We start from the raw sequence: 21,294 nt of genomic DNA, 5'->3' as shown, positions 1-21,294 counted from the left end.
ACGTAACATTAAAAAACACACACACCGGCTCAGATCCAAAACCTAGTGAGCTAGTCTAGCAAGTCGACCCAACACTCTTGATACTGGCTCATGTAGTGTTGGGTTGCTAGTAGGAGTTCCCACTACTTTGGTACACGGCTGGGCGATATCGATGATTTATATCTAGATATTATTAAAAATTTTGATATTTAATATTATGGGTGGCTAAACTCAAAGATATGAACTGTTTTTGTAAATATTACTCAATATATACAGTCCGTATAAGTGTATGATTCAAACTTTTCCCATGGTCTAGTGTTAAAAAAAGAAAGTTCCTTTCTTTTTTTACAAAATACATATTGATTTGGCATTATGCGCCACTGACCAATTTAAACGCCTCTGATTGGTCATTGCATTCAGTTTAAAGCATTTGAAAGCAGCTGCCATACAAAAAATGTTATCCATATAAATACATTATTGTGATAAACACAATATTCCCTAAATTCTATATCGTCAGCAAAAAAAATATCACAATCATATCGCTAATATTCGATGTATCGCCCAGCCCTAGTTAGTTTTCGAGCCGCTTTAAGTGGCTAAACTTTACCAAACTGGAGGCGAAAGAGCGAACAACCCTCTTTTCCCTGAAGCGGGCATCATGGGGCATGGGATGGTGTCCGGAGTAAGGAGGGTGGGCCTGCGGTGGAGGAGGATGATGATGATGCTGGTAGTACGGGTGCTGGGGGGGGTGCTCCATACCAGGATACGGGGCCTTCAAGAAAGAAAGAGAGAGAGAGAGAGAGAGAGAGAGAGAGAGAGAGAGAGAGAGAGAGAGAGAGAGAGAGAGAGAGAAAAAAAAGTGTCAGAATTTTAAAAATGGATGACCAGGGGCCGTATTCACAAAGAATTTTAAGGCTAAAAGTAGCTCCTAACTGGCAAATTTAGGAGCAACTCCTAAAAATAATGGGCGTGTCACTCGTAACTTTAGGACTCCTAATTTTTTTGACTAAGTAATTCACGAAGCATTTTAGCCCTAAAAGTAGCACCTAAGCCTGGGACAGCTTAAAAGAAGTCGAGAGGACTCCTAACTCACTAAGACCTTCACAAACCGCTTTTTGTGGCATTTCACGTTGCGATGTGTTGAAATGCGTATGCGGCGGCTACAGGAGCTTCCAATCGCGAGGGAACAATTCTGCATTGTAGGCATATTAACTAGGGATGCAATAACGCCACCAACAACAACCAAAACTAGGCTACTCATTGCATGTAAACTAATTGTAATGTTTCATTGTGAATCAAATTAGAATGTTCTTCTCTTTGCAAACGTAGGCAGAGGCATATAGTGACAGATTAATTCAATAATGTTGCAAAGATATTGCATCAGTCCATGTTTCATTAGGCTACTAGGCTATTTGTTTTGCCTTACTCTTTATTAATTTAGGCTATTTATTCAGTTATTCATCATCTTCCGTCCTTCGCACTACTTGTGTAGCGCACGCATTCTCAGACCTGTCACTCATCATCGTAGGGGAGGTGTTAGGAATCATCCCCGCGTTACAATCATCAGCCAATCAAGGTGGTCACTTCAGTCAAGCTCATGCATGAGTAATGACGTCACCCATAGCAACGACATAGCACTCTTAGTTTAGGAGTTGTCATTTTTCTTTACTAAGAGTAGGTCTGAAAGGCGTTGTGAATAACTTTTAAGAGAAAACTCCTAGCTAAAATCTTTTAGTGTGATTTAGGAGTACTCCTAGTGGTAAGATAAAATGCTTTGTGAATACGGCCCCTGAACAACAGATTCAGAAATCCCAGGGAATACAGTCAATCTTACCATTCCCTGCCATGGTGGTGGAGGCCCGATGTTGTGGTGGAATTCTCTCATGTAGTCATTGTAGGACTAGAAATAAGAAAATAAGGGTTAATAATGTTTATATGTTCATACATGACTTGATGAAAGTTAATTAGCAACTACAATAAAACAAGCTGGGAATTCAAGTTAATCGAAGTTGAGACTATTGGCTTTTTAATGAGCGTTCCTGGTGTCACTGTGCATATAGTGCATGTTACTACCCCTCCAGCCAAATAATAAAAACAATTTGTCTTCATAATCTAATCAAAAATATAGTACCTCCACCTTTGAAGCTAATTTACTTTGGCTTGAACCCCTCTTATTTTTCAACTCCACAGCTTCATTCTGGCATGTAATGTCGACTTCTTCCAATTCAATGATATTCCAATGGATAAAATAAAGTCTCTAACACACATTTTCTTCTGATCATCAAAATTTAGATCAACAGATTTTCTCAGTAAACGGGTTGTGAATGGCATTTCATGTTGACTTAAGTCAAGAAAACAAACTTACTCCGTTGAGAAACACATCTCTCCTAACACCAGTGAAGCGCCTGTGAAGAGATATTACGTGACGTTATAACATGTACCATTCAGAAATGCAGGATGATGAGGGAAAGACGAGACCAACCTGTCCACAGGCTGATTGCGAGGGTCTTGCATAAAACCTAAACGGACAGCGAAAATGAGACAGATTTCACCAAAGACAGAAAAACAGCACAAACGATAAAACCAAGTCACAAATTGACAATTTGATTTAAAAACACAAAAGCTACAACAATCTTGGCCAAAAAAAAAGAAGGAAAAAAAAGGCAAACGTTCAGGGTGCAGTTCAGATGCCATAGTTTGACCTACGATACAACCCTTAAAACACAAGTCACTCGATAAAGAGCCGTAACACGGGTAGAAGAAACGCTTCTCGTTCTTTCAGAAACCATGGAACAGAGGAAATATAAGCGCTACACATTGCAGATATTGACCTGGTCTCTGGGGGAATTCTGGAGTGTAATCAATCCTGGGCCGCTTCCGGTTGTGCATGTCATATTCTTCAGGACGACGCCTACGTAAATCAGGTACATTAATGTGAAAGATGGCACTGATTTAAGAAAACAGACAGACATGAAGCATACAGTCAACAACACTTTTCTTTCAGTTAACTGTGTGTGTGTGTGTGTGTGTGTGTGTACAGGAATACATATTTTAGCGGATTTCTTTCTCACTGTACAATCTCATTTTAGTTCATGATAAAATACTTGGTGAGCAACTAAATTAATTCTTAAACTGCATGACACGTCAGGTAAAACATCTGTAAGCAAGTTCTGTACATTCACACAAACCTAGGACACAATATATTTTTGCATATTAACATCTTAATGTCCTGCATAAAACAATAGTCTGGGTTCAAAACAATCTACTCTCAGCATTTGTGGAAAAATGTTGATTTGGGCTAGTTGGCTAGATTTAATTAAAATGGTTTAATTTTTTATATTTGAAGCAGCTGTGCTTTTACTGGCATAACCCTTTCTAATAAAGTCTTTCAATTCATCTACTGTACAGCCGTCATCACAGCCATCGTGTTCACAGCATTGTTGTGTTTTTACGAAATGGCATCAAGTTAAAAAAAACATCAAGACCCCTGCATTGTTCCATTCCTGACTGATTTTAGTTATACTTCTTACAAACATCCCAAAAAACAATGTCTGATTGGGGTCAGGTGACAGTTAGAGCTCATTTTAAAAAGAAATGGCTTCAGTAAGATGTTTAGATAAACGTCAATAAACATTAAAATGCAGTTTCGAGAGTAAAGCCACAAGAGTGTGATGGAAATGCTTAATTTTCAGCATCATGTGCATGTAAAGCAGATAACATTTGCATGAAGCATGCACGGATACCAAAAAAGGTCATCAACACAATGCCACAAATGCTGTTCCTAGAGCTGAACCCAGAACAGTCCTTTCATACTAAGGCCACATTGATGTGTTTTCTTCACTGCTCAATCCTCAGCAGAGCTCTACGTTGTGAGTATTTCACCGCCTTCAAATGTAAAAACTTTGTTGCACACCCATGCAAGTGAAATCGGACACCTAGATCAACTCGTGAACTCAAATAACACCATCAGAAAAAACCTCCCAATGCATCTCACCCAATTGGAAAATTGTTTTTTGGAGCATTTGATGTCTTCCATTCAAGTCAACAGAGAAACGACAAAACATCGGGACATTTGCAGAGCATTCTGGATACGTGTACGACCATACTTTGTTTTGGTCAGGGTCTGGTAGGATGAGTTTCACATTACATTGTCCTGTCAAGTTCCCCAAACCCGGTTCTGTTGTGCTCCATCTATATGTTTTTGAAAGCTAACACATTATGTGTGCAGTGTCATTTTACTATTATTTATATAATTTAGTAATTTGAATAAGCTTTTCATTTAAATTTTACTTACATTTTTAGTCATTTGTATTAGTTTTCACCATTTAGGCTTTATTTTTATTTCAGCTTTAGTTTTGATTGTATCTCCAGTTAGTAACTTGCGTGCTTCAACTTTATACAGAAATAAGAAATGCTGACATGACAACAAACTGAAATAAGTATAATCTATATTTTATGTCATCTTAATTTCAATGAACGAAAAAACAAAGCGCATTTCTCTGTTGACTTGTAAGTAAAACAACAAAAAGCAGCCAATGACATGCAAATACCAATGAATGTCAATAAAGTGTGATTAATATATTTGAGTGCTTAATTATTAAATGACAAATTTAAGTTGTTACCAATATATTTTTGGATACCAGTTGTTGATCGGTCAAAGCTGCTACTATTTCATACTGCCCATCACTTGACAAAGATATCAAATAGTTTGCTTATAAGCATATAAAACCATCTAAGTACCAAGTATACATGTATAGAAGTTAGCATTAATGTTATAGTCCTGGACTTTAACAGTGTAACAGTAGAGCCCTGCTCAGAATTGTATAAAGACTTAGTCTAGCTTTCGCTGTGTGTCCTGAAGCCAAAAAACCCCCACATGTCTTCAACTGTGCCATGAGGGATTGTTAAAACACTTTTGATGAGTCTTTCTAGAAAGACTGTTCCTAAACTCTACTCGAACACATACTCAATATAAATAGGTGCCCTTAGTGAAAATGTCATTCTAACAAATGGTGAGAAACCCAATGTCAAAAACAACAGTAACTACAGTGGAGAACAATAAAATCTGGTTGAGAGTGTGACATACCGCATTCTTGTAGTTTTGTGACTGCTAACGTTGGCAAATACTTTTAAAGAGTAAAAGTTCATATAAAAGTCCATCTTATGCTTTAACACATTTTTTAAATGGGAGGGCCTGGTAAAGCAGAAGAAGGGGGGAGTGATAAGGAGTGGTGCAGTCCATTGCAAAGCAAACCAAAAAGACCAAGAGAAGATCCAGACATCTGGAAATAACCCTTCTCTTGGGATACTCAGTCCATGGAGGGCTCAGAGAAACACAGAAGAAGGGAAGGGTGGAGGCATCATCATTTTACACCATCTTTAGTCCAAACCGCCTACCTACCACCAGCTGGAACATCCCATCGATTGAGAGGAAGGGGCTTTTTGTAACAAAGAGGGTGGGGAAAGGGGAGGGACGTGTACACATGTAACGCATCCAAACTGGAGTCCATCAGTTGGGGCTTTGGCCAGACAACGTGTAAATTGACAAACTTCCTCAAAACGTTTGTCTGGAGAAAGTAAGGATGCGTTTAAGTCCTTTTTGGGGCCTTTCTTTGAGCACAGAGTTCATGTAAAGCAGTGCTCTATAGGGACAGTCCCTGGTGCGATTCGAGTCCATATGCACTGCAAACGGGACGACTACTCACTCCAGCAGCTTTGCAGAAGAACATGCTCTTTTTTTTTTTTTGCCCTCCCTCCCTGTCTCTCCCTCTCTGTTTTCATGCTTTCCTTCACCGTTTTGACGCTACACCCCCGCACACTTCAACTATCTATATTCTCAAGCACACACCGGAGCTTTTTCTGGACAGGAAAACCATCAAAGAAGTCCCAAAATACGCTCCTCTTGACAGCTTTTTTTAAACAACGACTGCTTTCTGCCCCCTCAAATCGACGTGCCATCTTCTCTTTAATTATTAAGGCTCCTTTTACAAGAGTCCCAAATTTGACTGGCTCTATCCCCCATGGACACTCCTGCAAGAAAAGGCTTTGGGAACAAATTTAAACACAGTCTCATCTACAGAAAGAAACAGACCTCAGTGCTACAACTAAAAAGTTAACTAGACCATTCTTAGGCTTAAGTTGTTAACAGTTAACAGGCATATCAGGTCAATCGTTACACCATTTCAGCTCCCATTAACCATCAAAATTAACAATAGCACGCAGGATTTATGCTGTGACTTTCCCACAAAAGCCGCAGCCGGTCCGGTCTGCTCTGGTCAGCTTGGTTCGTTGCTCTTCTCTGACCCTCGCTCAAGTGACGATGAAGACGAAGGTGGAAAAATAACAAAAACACACTTGTTCCCTTCGCATCAGGTGACAGGGACACAAGTGCGCACTATCAGTCCAAAGAACATTTCTAACCTTCCCACGTCCCGAGGGACGGGCTCTCTGTGGGGTAGTCGGCCCCGAGATCGAGGCTCTGAGTGCATCCTCCTCTTGTGGCGCATTTTGTGAATGACCTGATACAAGTCAATGCTCTCATCAGGTGGGAAGAGCATGCACAGCTGTGTCCCGCAGTCTGGTTCGATCTCCTGCGGTCGGCCGTTTGCAGAGGTCCAAGTGATCATGCGGGACAGTGAAAAGAAAGAACGTTAACGTTTGTTTTTATGAACAAGCTAACCAATTTTGTGCATATTCCTTGGCGTCTACGGGGCTAAAGAGTCGGGGTGTAACAATATATCACAATACAAAAATGCAACAATATGTATCGTGGATAGTGACAATACATATTGTGTATTGTTCACCCAAAATTTAAATTACGGTGTGTGAAAAAATTCAAGTTTACAGAGATTTAGTGTCAGTACTACATTAAACTACTGTATATAATGTTGAATATAATGTATAATAATGCAATGAGGGAATATTTGTGGGTTCTGATAATGCCAAATGTCTGATGTTACCAGTAAAAAGTGTCCTACATTATTTTAAATATATCTAGTCAGTGAAAGAGCGCAAGCTTTTTCATCTAAAATAATTCTGTATTTTCAGCTTCAGAATTATGAATATTGTTATTCTGGTGTCTCCATTGTCCTGTGCATTGGGTTTCCAGCAGCAAGTCCAATCCTATTCATTTACAAACACAATGTAACACCAAATTTTGCATTTTAAATCAACAGTTCATTGTTTGTTAACCTTTTGCCATATGTCTTGGAGTATCTCAATAATGTTGTATCGTGAAACATATCGAATCGTTACATGAGGGTATCGTTACACCCCTACTAAAGAGCCAATGGAATGAGAGGCTAGTGAGAAATCAACAGGATATCAAAATTGCGTTCTTAGTGCATGTTAGTGTTTGGTCTCATCAATAAGGATGGCACATATATAGCGTTTGATTACACCTCTGATTTCCCTCGATGTTTGTTCAGAGTCTGTAGTGTTTGTAACATTGAAAAAATTGTTTAAAATAAGAGAAAAGACATACTTTATATCTTTTAAATTTTTTCCCATCAGTTTTCATAAGTACAGACTAATAGCTTCATGTCATTACTTCCAGCAAAACTGTGTGTGAATGTAAAGCTGTCAGGGTTAGGTTACAGATGTGAAATTTCCAGCCATAAAAATCACATGTGTGTGTATCTTTTTTTCTGGAAACTTAACTTACTTTAATATTTGTCTGAAAGAAAATGCTGCGAAAAATGGATCCCTTCTGGTATAACATCCTCTTCTTACAATCCAATCAATTGATACAAATGGATAAAACCAAGTCAAAGGAGTTAATAAAGAAATTTCATGATAATACGGCTAACCTGTCCATCACGTCCAATCTTCACAGGCTTGTGCTCGTTCCACGGGTTAGAGAGGTGAGCAGTTTTAGTGAAAGGTAATTCCCGCCTTTAAACAAAGAAAACAAACCTCAATTGCAAACGAACAACAAACAAGCCAGACGGGAAATATCTCATTTTCTCATGGTTTAATACCTGCAAATCCAGTCAATTTTGAAGACTCCTCCAAGCATCTTGGCATTCATGCCTGCGGGCAGAACCCAGTGAATGGGAGAACCTCCATGATGAGACTCAGACGAGAGTCGAGCAAAACCTGAAACACAAACACACATCCTTAAGTGAACCTGCATTAAGCCACTCCATATGAGTTTCCATTCACTCAGGTAAAGGGAAAATTATGTGGATTTAATGAATGTGGTTGTGCCTTGAGCATGTAACCAGAAATTATGTACAACAAACTAAAATTATGCCATTTTACAAGACAATGATATTATTAAGGCCATGACACACCAAGCCGACGGTTGACCCAGTTTTTGCAGCGTGTTTCCGAACTGTTGGCACTAATTGGACATCGTCTGGGGTATTTTGAGCGATTGAGCATGTTGAATCAGCATCCGTTGGTGTCGGTGAGAGAGAGATCACTCTGATTGGCTGTTCAGCTTAGCGAACGAGTTGATGAAGTGATGAAAGCGAGCAAAGAAGTCAAGACAGCACCGACAGAAGGCAGTTCTAATTTTATGTCATCTTTCCAGAGCATGCCAATGCATAAATATTTTCATAACAACATGAGCCTCGCCTGGAATGAAGAAAGTCATCAGCATGACTAGTATTCAAAATTGTAAGCAAGCGCTGCTTTGTTTATGGTTTGTATATCTTCAGTCCTAGGCTACGTTCACACTGCGAGCCTCAGTGCTCAATTCAGATTTATTGCTCAGATCCATTTTTTTTGTAGCTGTTCACATTGTTGTTTTAAATGTGGCCAATATCAGATTCCGGTGTCAACAGATCATGGTCCCGAACTTTCCCGCACGTCGTCAATTCACCTTTATTTATATAGCGCCTTTTACAATACAGATTCTTTCAAAGCAGCTTTACAGAGATAACAGGAAAATAATTCAACAAAGTTTGTTTTGGCTGTACAGCAGATCTAGAAGAAAACAACATCATAGTCCAGCTTAAGTAAGTTCAGTGATGGTTAATTTTTGTTGTAAAAAAGTTATTAAAGGGGTCATGAACTGGCTTTTTTAATTTTTTTTTATTATATTGTTGTCTGAGGTCAATTTGTGACGTTCGCTTGGTTTTTACATTCAAAAACATCAAAATTAATAAGTAATAGGCTATTTTCTACCCTGGTTTTGAGCCTAGCTCCTGAAACGCTTGTGGCGCATTGAAGACTTGAAAGCAAACGCCCACTGCTATGATTGGATAACAGTGTTGCATAATATAATGAGTTTCATGTAATGCGCGAATCGGTGGGCGGGGCTAAACAGGCAGTGTTGAAGCAGGCGGATGGCGGATCTTCTTCTGCGGATGCGGTGTTTGATACCCTTTGACGTCATAGATCTCCACTTTGTCGTTCGCTGTGCGAACAAGCTTTTATTAGACTAACAAGGAAGTTTTCAGTTCTGAAACTTACAAATTATTTTAGTATAATGACCTCTTATATGTCAAAAGCTCAAGGAAAATTTGATTTCTCAGTTCATCACCCCTTTAATTTAGTTAATTTATCTAAACAGCTGCTCTGGAGAAAACAGTGATGTCAGCGTCGGCAGATCAATATATATTGTTGAATATGAACATGCATAACCCGCATGCACAAAAGAATGATAAAAAGACATCACACAGCAAGCTGTCGTACGGAAGTAAACACAGAGAACCTTAAAGTAAGAGTTTATTGATAGTGTGATCTGCCGGGCAATTATGCACTGGCAATATAAAAAACAAAGGATATGAAAAAATTAAGTTTTTAGCATTATGATATGGGCCCTCATGTTTGCTTGTTTATAGAGCCGTCACTGTAATACTTAAGAGCTCTGACACATCATGGTCCTTCACCACATTTCACAACTGTCTTGATAACATCGGCATGTATAATCTTTGAAGTGACTCCCATGAGCGCTGAATGTTGGCTGTTGAATGACGTAAAAAACGCCTGAATTCTGATATGACTGTCGCATTGCGAAATATCTGACCTGTATCAGATTTAGCACCACATAAGTCAGAATTGAAAAGATCAGATTCCACGTGGTTTGTGTCATTCACACTGTCATGACAAAAATAGTCACATATGAATTTTTTATTTTTATTTGATTTGTGCCACATTTACCTTAGGTCTGAACATAGCACTAGTTTGGTTTCCCTTTTAAAATGACGAATATAGACTGCTAATACAGACAGTTATTTCCTTAAACGCAGGCACAGAACACACATGCTAGTTGACATTCGCCTGTAGTCCTCTTGGCGTATTCAAGCGCAACATTTTGGCCGAGACGCAGTCAACACGAGGCAACAACAGTCAGCTTTTGTCAGCTAGGTGTGTCATCGCTTTTATAATGCTGTTGTTCTTGATCAAAACGTTTATGGCAGTCCACAGAACTGTGCAGTAACTAAAACATACAAGTGTTATTGGCACTCTTGAGGTTACAAGTCACTCTTAAATCATAGCAAATCATGTGCTCTAATTCCTTGAATTGTTGCTAATGGGTTTATTGTCCATTTATGTTTGGTTTTCCTTACGGAAGTTTTTCTTTTTAAGACATACCTTGAAACTTTCCACTCTCCCTAACAGAAAAGATTAGCACAACACTTCGAGCAGCGCGAAAAGCAGCGTTGAGTTTTTTCTCGTTGACGGGCAGAGTGGACCACACACCCTGTGAAGAGAGAACACACACCATGTTAACTGGGTCAAGCTTTCATTAAACTCTTAAATCTCTTAAATCAAACTGTAAACAGGGCTGTGAGTGGCACACCTTTGCTTTAGCCAGGGAAACATTCTCATGGTTGTTGCTCTTAATTAGAAAAAACCTGGCCTCTCTCAGGATATACTTCAGCTTGCTGGTTTGATCTTTAAAAAAAAAGACAAAACAGGAGATAAGCATATTATGAAACTGGTCACAAAATGGAGTAACACTAGTCAGTACACGGATGCAGCAACACCAAAAATGAAAATAATTTACAACGAATTTTAATAGCAGTTAGTCAACTCTTTGCATAGAGAACATGAGTCAAGAGGTATACATTTCAGTAGTAAAGCAACAAAATAACGATTTATGTTGTGACAAACAAATTTGCTAAAGGCAAGTTGCCTGAAGCTAATTTTAGATTGGTCAGTTTAGTTTTGTGTTAACAAAATGCTAAATTTGAAAGAATGGATGCTGTTGATAATGTTCAACTAGAGGTACACGCCGACACGTAGTTCAGAAGTTTAGAGGCTCTACAAACTGATTACATTTGTCTCCACATTTTCCCCTAAGTTTTAACATTGCACGTACAAGACATGGGGAACATATAAAAATACACTAAACAAAATTATAAACGCAACACTTTTGTTTTTGCCCCCATTTTTCATGAGCTGAACTCAAAGATCTAAGACTTTTTCTATGTACACAAAAGGCCTATTTCTCTCAAATATTGTTCACAAATCTGTGTTAGTGAGCACTTCTCCTTTGCCGAGATAATCCATCCACCTCACGGGTGTGGCATATCAAGATGCTGATTGGACAGTATGATTATTGCACAGGTGCGCCTTAGGCTGGCCACAGTAAAAGGCCACTCTAAAATGTGCCGTAATTTCATAATTTTGTTCAGTGTATGTTACTCCATATCTGCTAAACCATGGTTCTTCAACCAGGGAGTCTGCAGGGGGTCAAAATTAATGTTTGATCACAAATAATTTTTTGTTAAATTAAAACATGGGTAAAAAATTACAATGCCACATGCTAAGCACCCTCAAATGAATGCAAGAGCACCCTCAGCTGATAATGTACTAATATCTTATTGGCAAACGCAAGTGGTCCAATGGATCACAAAACTCATGGTTCGGATCATGTTATGGTTTTTGATTCACTTAATTTTTACCAGCCAGCGGTGTGAGTAATTAATGTATTTAACATGTGAGTTGGATGAAGATCAGACCACAATTTATAAGTAATCAATTTAACAATCTAGGTACTTTTAAAGGGTTCACAAACTCTGAAACTCGCAACAAAAAACACAGGATTCACTGCTTAAAAATATATATATTACTCCTAGAGATTACAGACATGACAATACAATTAAATACGCAAACATTATCTGAATGTGAGTGAGATGTTCTTACCCTTCCTCACAGCTCTGACAGAAGAGGACAGTTTTTCATGTTTCTTTTCAGACCCTAAAAGTCAAGAGAGACACCAGGCTTTAACATTCAGCTCAAAATACAGACAGAAACCGCTGGCGGTCCATGATTTTGACTGGTCCTACACAGATCATGAAACACGCCAATCCTGCACAACTGGATTTAACAAAGACCATTTAGATTCATTCCCACAAGCTTTACATCATGGTATATGATTAGCGAGACAAAATCTAGTTGTTAGAAATTCACACTATTTCAGGTTGCCATCAGGTGTGTAAAAATATAATCAGAAGGATTCAGCTATCTGTAATCTGACCTGCCTCGCCAAAGATTTGGTCAATTTATACTTAAGACAATCAACAATTAAGGCCCTGATACACTTCAAGCTAAAATTAAATAACGAACTGGTATGACAATTTCAAACAAAATCAGGGCAAAAAAAAAAAAAAAAAAATCTTGTTTTTGGTTCACTCCGACTGGTAAACACCTTCGACTACCATTGGTCCATGGGGATGATGTAATAGGTGGGCGTGGCTCTGAGGCTCCACCTTCTTTGACATGGAAACCTTCTCCGGTTAATTTCTTCTGTTCAGGCTATCAGATGCGAGTGAAAACGTGAACACAGTGGAGAGCTGCTTTATAGTAGAAAGCAATTCTAATCGTTTTTCATGTTTAATATGGCAAAACTGTTGGCTTTAAAGCAGGGGTGTCAAACTCAGTTCCTGGAGGGCCAATGTCCAGCAGAGTTTAACTCCAACCCTAATTAAACACACCTGAATCAGCTAATCAATGCGTTCATGGTTACCAGAAACTTCCAGGCAGGCGTTTTGGAGCTAAACTCTGCATGACAGTGGCCCTCAAGGAAATTGATTATATAAAGTGAGATATAAATAAACATGACGTGACTTGAGTTTGTGCTAACACATCCACATCGCTATGATCAGATGCTTTCTTGACTACAGTTTCATGGTTGTTATTTTTTGTTTCATTTACGGTTTCATTTGTTGTCATTTTTGTTGTGTTTGTTTTTGTTATTGAGAGGAAAGCATGCAGCACGTATTCATCTAAACACTGCTCTGAGAAGCCTGGGCAGCGTCGGGATGTTCACTAATACTATATTTCTCAGAACTTCGCTGTGAGTATATTGGGGCCTTCACAATCTAATTTTAGCCTAAATCTTACCATTACAACAACGGTTTAAGTATTTATTACTGCTCTAAGGAACAGATTATTACTTTTAAATGGCTCTCTGAAAATGTTAAACATTTAAGCTGTCCCAGTTGATCAATTGGGGTTTCTTGCATAATTTCAACACGATTCATGTAGCCACGTAAAAAGTAGGGGTGTTGAAAATAATAGTTTCTATGATAGATCGCGATGTGGACGTGGACGATTCTGCATTGATGTAACAGACTATAATCGATTATAGCCTACTGGCATTTTTCTGACGTCATTCAGCCATATGTGCATCTCACGCATGCGTAAAATGGCGGAGGGAGGCGAAACACAAAAGGGAGTTTAAAAAAAAAATGCACCCACTGTTTTAACATTTACTGTGTGCGTGTGTGTGTGCGAGCATTATTGTAACTTTAGTACACTACTTGACAGTTTCATGCGCTTTTAGTATTGTACAAGTGTTTATTAGTTCTAAATGCTCCGGTTGTCTGCTGTGTTCAGAGTTAAGTTTTGTTTGATGTTTGTTACATTGAGGAAGTGTACTTTCTCGGAGCAGATAAAAGTAAAGGGAGTTCATATATCTGACTGCTATTCATTGACGAAAACGCAGCCATTTGCTGTAATGTTGAAAATTGAGGATGCAACGCATCGTGATTTCGAATTGAATCGTTGACATAATAACCGTAATCGAATTGAATCGTGAGACCAGTGATGATTAACACCCCTAGTGAAGAGCGTGACAACATACAGACAAGTTGGTCCTTATCACAAAATAAATCCCTTGAGGGTGACCACCCTGTTGTGGCTTATTTTGCAGTAATGACGAGCTGACTGTACATTATCCATTAGTTAATTAATTTTATACTTAATTTTTACTTAATTTTCTTTGAAAGCCACCAGAGCAGAGGCAAGTCAGGTTACACTGCTGCTGAACGAACTCAAATAGCGACTAAATACTGATCTGAAATCTGTGACTTTTAACAGTTTTATTAGTGTTATTACTGCCATAACTATTAATGTTGTTATTGAGCGGTTAAGGGATTATTTAATACCTGTATAGGATTCAGAAGCTGAACTTCCACTTCTATCAAAAACGATTGGTGATATCCCTCTAGCGTGCTTCTTGGCTTTGCTTTCCTCATCTGAACAGTAAATGGGAGAACATGGTCCCTTATGTTAGAATATCAAGGATTATTTGAGATCTCTTGCACTCGGATTTCTAGTCAAATAGTTTTTCTGTCCTTTGATGAACACAGCCAGGTAGCGACCCGTAGTGAAAACTTCTAACAACATGAGATTGACCAGTCACAGGTAAGAAAACAAGTGGGGCAAGGCAAGCTGGAAATATAATATTTTTGTGGGACCTCTTTAATGAACAGGTCTGCTCCAAAACCCAGTGAACTGCCAACCTAGGCAAAGCGGTGGGCATCATAAAGGCACTCGCGATTTGAAGGCGACTGCAAAAGAGCTGCAAAATTATGTTGCCTAATTTTGGCCAAACTATTTGGTAGCACTGCATGAATGTCACAGACAAAGAAACCGCAACAGTCGGGTTATGGAAGTAAAATTGACATCTAATTTCTCCATGGGGAAATTGATTTTTAACGATAACTTATAAAGCTTTAAATACAGACCTACTGTGAGCTACGATGTTGTTAATCCAGGTAAAATAAATCAGTATTTTGTTTTTGCCACCCTTATAGTCCAGTCATTTTAAGCCAAAATGGGGGTCAACCTTGAACAAATTGCAACAGAAGCAAACTCAACTGATTTTGTATCCTCAATATGTCCTGAGTAGGGAAAAAAGCCCCGCAGAATCCCATTAGGGGAAGGTTTTGAAAAACACCCAAAGAAAACCCTAAAAATACCCTATACGCCTATTCATTATTTTTCTCACGTGAATATGGTAAAATTTTAACCTTTAGATATCACCATAAAAATTACTGAGTTGATTACTTACATCAAGACAAACAAAAAATGTATTACAAGTTTTTTGAAATTGTTTGTTAACATGGACAAACGGTGCATAATCTAATTACGTATGTGCTAATTTGCATAAATACCACAACAGATCTAAACATTGGGTATAGCCAGGTGAAAATGTCTTGTTGACATATAACAGTAAAATACTTAATGTTAAGGTCTGAATGGAACCCATTTAGGCTACCCATGAGCATTAATACATAGAGGCAGGAAGAAGTACTTTAGAAACTATCAACTCAGTAATTTTCATGGTGATATCTAAAGGTTAAAATGTTTACCCTATTCACGTGAGAAAGAGAATGAATAGGCGCATGAATAGGCTATATTTGGGTCTTTTCGAAACGTTCCCCTAATGGGATTCTTCTGGGCTTTTTTTTTCTTATTCAGGACATACTGAGGATACAAAATCAGTTGAGTTTGCTTCTGTTGCAATTTGTTCAACCTTTTTTCATAAAATGACTGGACTATTAAGTGTTTGAATGGCCACCCCATGAAAAAAATACTATGTCAAGCCAACATTGGGATTTAAACGGATCACTTTTATGATTCTATTATGGCGTTTTCCATTTCTGAGCTTGAAAGCAGGTGGTCATATTGAACCAGAAATATTCCCTTAAAGGAGATCTATTATGACCCTTTTCACAAGATGTAATATAAGTCTCTGGTGTCCCCAGAATCTGTCTATGAAGTTTTAGCACAATTATTTTTGCCCCTGTGTGAGCAAAAACACACAGTTTTCGTGTATGTCCCTTTAAATGCAAATGAGGTGCTGTTCCCGGCCACCTTTCCATAAGGCTCATGCTTTGGATACTCTGGCAACAACAAAACTGGAGAATGTCAAGCAGCCAAAATGTCAGAAATTGTCAGTAGCGATGTGTTTAGCCTTGCATGTTCGAACCGGAGTCGGAAACTGATAGAGAGACTCAGGAAGAACATACAACTTTTAGAAAGCAACTGGCTCACTCAGGGCAGGATCTATTGGTGCGTTCAAGTCCTCCTGGGAAGTTCGTACGTACGAGGTGGGAAGTCGTGTTTACGACGGCAGTTGTGTTCAAGTCACTTACGTCGGAGTAAGATGGCAGTGTACTTTCTCTTAATCAATTACACAAAAATACAGCAAGGTTCTTAAACTCTAGTTCTAGAAAATGAAGAACAAATATTTGCTTTGCTTTTTTATGTTTTTAGTTAATTTATGAAGCCAACTTTATCGTTACATATTACATTATTATTTTATAATGCTATCATATTCAGTGCAGGCAATTAGCTTACTGTGCTGTAAATAGAAAAGCCTGACAATATCACAGCTAAATACCTTGAAGTATTGTGGTATTCCGCCATGTTTCTCACTGACACACACCCGACTCGTAAAGATCGGGGCTTAAAAAAAAATCCAGAGCTTCCCACTCGTATTTACGACAATGTGGTGGCGTTCATGTGCGTTCAACTCGTAAGTACGATCTATACGAGATGACTTGAACGCACCAAAAGCTAATAGGGCACATCGTCACCAGTGATGGGCGTGGCTTACGTAAGAGTAGGGGGAAATCTGAAACCGTTTGTTTGGAGAGACTGTTTATGATTTATGGGTATTGTAAAAAAATGTGGATTTTTACCATTATAGGCTGGTTGATTTACACACACACTGTGGACACGTGTTCAAACACCTTCTAAAATGTAACATTTCCCTTTAACATTTCAAAACACGTCAGATTTCGATTAGAATGCTTCTATTCGGTCTATGTAGACTGTGAGGCGGTCTCACAACATCTCAAATTGTGAGAATTGTACACAAAAAACGTTTTGTTTTTTTTTCCCCTAATAATCGAATCTAACCAGCCAGCAAACTTCAGTAGCTCATACCTGACGCTTCTGAGCCCGAGGCTGAATGAACAGACTCTCCCTCCGAGAAGGACACAGACTCAGACTGGGAGTCACTGGCCTCACTGCGAGTGTCGTAGTCATTCTGTTCGTTTCCCTCCTGTGGGTCCTCTTCCTCCAGTTCATACTCTTCTTCTTCCTCCTCCTCTTCTTCATCCCCTTCCTCCTCCTCCACTTCCTTCTCTTCCCCTTCCTCCTGCATGGCTCCTTCTTCGACATCAGAGCAGTTTCCTTCAGAGGAAGCCACGGAGCTGCCAGTCACGTATTCTTCTGAATGAGGCTCTTCCTCTCTGGAGGAGCGACTGGTTCTGCCTGTGCTGTCCTCACTGGTCCTCCGCATCTTCTGAAAACAAGTGCATGTATTACACACCCTGCTTGCTATGCAACATATATGACGGATGATTAGTTTTAAAAATATAACTTAAATGTGTTTTAGCTGAGTAACTGTGGTACAGTTATGCCTGGTTCAGATTACACAATTTTTTGTCTGTTACGATAGACATTGTGTCAGATTACGCAATAGTGACTCCTAAAATCTTGTTGTGTCGTGGACAAGAAACATGCCAGACTACCGTCATTGCGTGCCGTCTCACACATGCACACATACGCACGCTCACTCACTCACTCACTCACTCACTCACTCACGGAGGACCTGAAAAAAAATTAAACAATGTCTTTTTATCGTGGTGTTGTCGTCCTCTACGACACATTACATGATTGAATCTTGCGTCCCGACGCTGTTGTCATTTACGAATCCCCACGAAACCCTACGTTGAACGGATTGTGCCAAAATCGGGCTAAAATAGAGTAATCTGAACCAGGCATTAGACAATGAAATGATGGTAAAAATGAAGTAAAAGAACCACAAAGATGGAAATACAAATCTGAGCATGTCTTATGTAACGTGTCTGCGATCAGATGGTGTGCGTAGCAAGTTTGAGCACACGTAGCATGTACGTGTAATTCTCAAACATGAACAATCTCAGTCTCATCAATCACTTAACACATTACTAGTCTCGGTCAAACTTAGGGTTGGGAACTGAGAATCTGTTCTTATCCATAATCAGTAGTGTTTTTGGAAAAATACCGGAACCATGCGAAATTCCGGTTCCGAAAACTGTTCGACTGGTCCGATGGGAGTGTATCCTTTAATAGCGACGTCTCACCTCATGAATATTAATGTATTAATGAATGCACTGAAAAGCCCTCGCGCTACTCATATACGCGTTGGGTCAGATATCAATGCAAAGAGAGTAGAGCTGCATGATTAATCTTTAAAAGTTCTCTCTCAATTCAAACACCCATGTGATCTTATTCTTAAATGACAACGATTCTTATTTGTCTATTTAACCCTTGACAAAAATCACACCGACACAATCAGATCTTTGTTTGCGCTGTCGCTGATCCAGAGAGAGCAGATGTCGCGTATAAGTATGAAACAGCTTCACAAACAGTCTTTTCAAAAACACAGTATCATTAGTAATATTCAAAGGATCACAGAAGTACTGAAAGTGTATAGTTCGGATATAAACACTGATGTCTACCGTATCGACCAAAATAGAGTAAATCACCTTTTGAAAGTTGCTTTAAATAACGATTGTATCGATTACATCGTTATGCCACCAGGTGGCGACAAGTAACTATTAAAATAATGAGTCACTGAATCAATCACTCAAGAGGTTTGTTCAGAAACGCTGAATCATTCAGTAATGAGTCTTTATGAATCAATCATTCAAACCGATAAAAAAAAAAAAAATCTGTTTCACCTGTCTGGATCTTACATGTGTGTTCAAGCATCTTCTAGCCCTTCTGAGAGGGTTTTCTCCACTGCTGGAGATACAGAGAGGTCCCGAAATCTCCCAGAGAAAGCAGAAATGTTGATTTTCCTTCAGAAAAATTGTTAATTACTTTTGCAAAAGCGGCTAAATAATATGTTGAATTTGTTGACATTAACAGTCTATTAAACTCCTTTGACAAGTATAAGGAATAAACACAAAAAGGATTGTTTGAGTTGAGTATTGTGCATTTTTACCTTACTATTTTTTTATTAGTTGTTTCAATCATTTTAATGGAACCGAATCGTGCGGCGGAACCGGAAAATTTCATACGATTCCCAATGATTCCCAACCCTAGTCAAACTACATTTAAAAGCTCACCAGAGACAGGTGTCATGCCGCTCTGAGTCGCTTTGCACTAACAGAAACTTCTTGGTCCAACATTTGGGCTGATTTCATGGAGTTTGTTCATTTAGATCCCATTCTGTTTGCCATTTGTTCTTAATATAGGAATGGATAATTGGTTTTAGATCCATCTCAATGCAAAAACCATCCTCTCTCACCTCTGTCAGCTCAGGCAGCAGGGGTTTGATCCGTCTCTGGGAGTCTCTGCTGCGGGACAGGCCTTTTTCACTATATCCTTTAGGCAGATCAGCCCGGGATCCTCTTCCTGTATGGTTCTTTCTGTCATCATAGATGTCTTCCGGTGCGTGTCTTCCTCTGGGATTGCTCGTCTTTTTGCTGTTTGATCCAGAAGAAGTGGCAGCTCTCTTTAGTTGCTGTCTGGTAGCGTGTCCTGAGGCTCTGAGCCGCTTTGCATCCTGGCTGTCTCCTCGCTCGTGCTTCCTTTTAGACCCTGAGGCATAGAGTAAACGAGCAGTTAATGTGGTAACAGAGCCAGACATATAAAATTAGCATGAAATGGAAATTGCAGTAGTGTTTTGTTCCATATTGTGGTGAGTGAGATGGCTTCACAAACAAGAAAAAATGTGGGGCGGGACTTAATATTGTCCATAGGGAATCGATTGGATTGTTGGTGTTTGCTATTGGTCGATTTCATGTGAGTGACAGGTTGCCCCGCCCTCGCGCCAGTAAACATCAGATATGTTGTTGGAAAAGGGAAGTTATTTTGATTAAAGATTACAAGGAAGATGATTTTAAAAACAATAATGATGTGCACAGATAAATAAACACTGCAATATTACACACAAAAAAAAGGAAATGTCCATTTTTTATTTGAACATGACAGTCCAGCTCAGTGTGAATATTTTTGATTGATACTACTGTACCCAAACAAACAAACCTGAACACTTGCAAAATGACTTAGCTTACAAATATGAATATTTTGTCAAAATTCGATGCAGTGAGGATAAAATCTGATCCGGTCAATGCTTTAAAATGGTACCTTTTTTCTCATTAACATCATGTTCACTCTCAGGGTTGTAGAGCTCATCATCCTGGTCAGGAGCATCAGTCAAAATGTCTTCCAGCACGTTCAGTTCCCCATCTGGAAATAAAAGCACATAAATGATGCATTTTAGTTTTAAGTCTATTGGCATGTTATAGGTCACTCGCACCAACATGAAACATTACAATATAGTCTTAAATACAATAGGTTCGTCAGTATATTTTACAGATACAAAACAACAATAATAATAATAATAATATCAATTCAAATTAATTCAGCAAAAAAGCCAAAGTGACGTTTAATATTAAACTGTTCCCTTTAACGTGTTGGTGTAAAATGTGCAAACACTAGGCTAATTCATCCATTGTGAGACATCAGATATTTAAGTTACATAATATGTGTTTTACAAAATGTATTAAACATGATAGATCCATTTTTGATGCATAACGTAACCGCAAATATGTCATTTACATCAAATAAATAAAATAGATGTTTCTGTCTAAAACTACACTCATAAACAAAATCCTCCATGATACGTTAGCATCATGCTAAGCTAATAATCGCAGTTATGATTCCTCAACAAATGCACATCAATGTCTAGGAAGAATGTGGGTGATTTTAAAACTAAAAACTTAATTAATATCCAACAGCTAATAGTTTATATAATTAGAAATAAAACACATGTGACGGCTTTTGTTACACAAATCTGTGGCTAGGCTAACGTTACAGGTAAAAAAAAAAATCTTTACCTTTCTCATCTCTCCTGTCGACAGACATTTTCAGCCCCCGTGGATTAAACACGCTTTAAAGGGCCCCCCTTCTCTCTCTCTCTAGATTTGTTCTTAATTAATATGTTAATTCGTCGATATTTTAGAAAATGTGACACACCATTAAATGTTTTGTGCCTTGAGCGTGTTTGTCTGCTTTAAAATGGCGGATGTCTTCCTCCCGCATCGCAGTGTAAATGAGGGTTGC

General features: G+C 38.7%; 1 protein-coding gene across 6 annotated transcripts in view; it reads right to left on the bottom strand.

Annotated features, from left to right (window-relative positions):
* ythdc1 (YTH N6-methyladenosine RNA binding protein C1) overlaps positions 1-21,294 on the bottom strand; it is a 22,254-nt gene extending 960 nt beyond the window's left edge. The window contains exons 1-15 of one of the 6 annotated variants that reach the window (XM_079872145.1): positions 21,069-21,294; positions 20,317-20,418; positions 19,475-19,767; positions 17,119-17,479; positions 12,082-12,135; positions 10,733-10,827; positions 10,525-10,633; positions 7,959-8,076; positions 7,788-7,872; positions 6,400-6,569; positions 2,811-2,926; positions 2,462-2,498; positions 2,345-2,384; positions 1,814-1,879; positions 587-751 (exon numbers count right to left, since the gene is read on the bottom strand). In XM_079872145.1, coding sequence (XP_079728271.1) covers positions 587-751; positions 1,814-1,879; positions 2,345-2,384; positions 2,462-2,498; positions 2,811-2,926; positions 6,400-6,569; positions 7,788-7,872; positions 7,959-8,076; positions 10,525-10,633; positions 10,733-10,827; positions 12,082-12,135; positions 17,119-17,479; positions 19,475-19,767; positions 20,317-20,418; positions 21,069-21,096 — 1,839 coding nt within the window. In that variant the 5' untranslated portion in view covers positions 21,097-21,294. The remainder of the gene's footprint in view (positions 1-586; positions 752-1,813; positions 1,880-2,344; positions 2,385-2,461; positions 2,499-2,810; positions 2,927-6,399; positions 6,570-7,787; positions 7,873-7,958; positions 8,077-10,524; positions 10,634-10,732; positions 10,828-12,081; positions 12,136-17,118; positions 17,480-19,474; positions 19,768-20,316; positions 20,419-21,068) is intronic. The other 5 variants (XM_079872147.1, XM_079872150.1, XM_079872146.1 and 2 more) reach the window with 5 other exon arrangements.

The sequence above is a fragment of the Squalius cephalus genome (assembly GCF_949319135.1).
Source record: "Squalius cephalus genome assembly, chromosome: 5".
In the NCBI taxonomy this organism is placed as follows: domain Eukaryota; kingdom Metazoa; phylum Chordata; class Actinopteri; order Cypriniformes; family Leuciscidae; genus Squalius; species Squalius cephalus.
The sequence above is the reverse complement of the archived record's forward strand: the minus strand, read 5'-3'. Positions and strand labels throughout refer to the sequence as shown.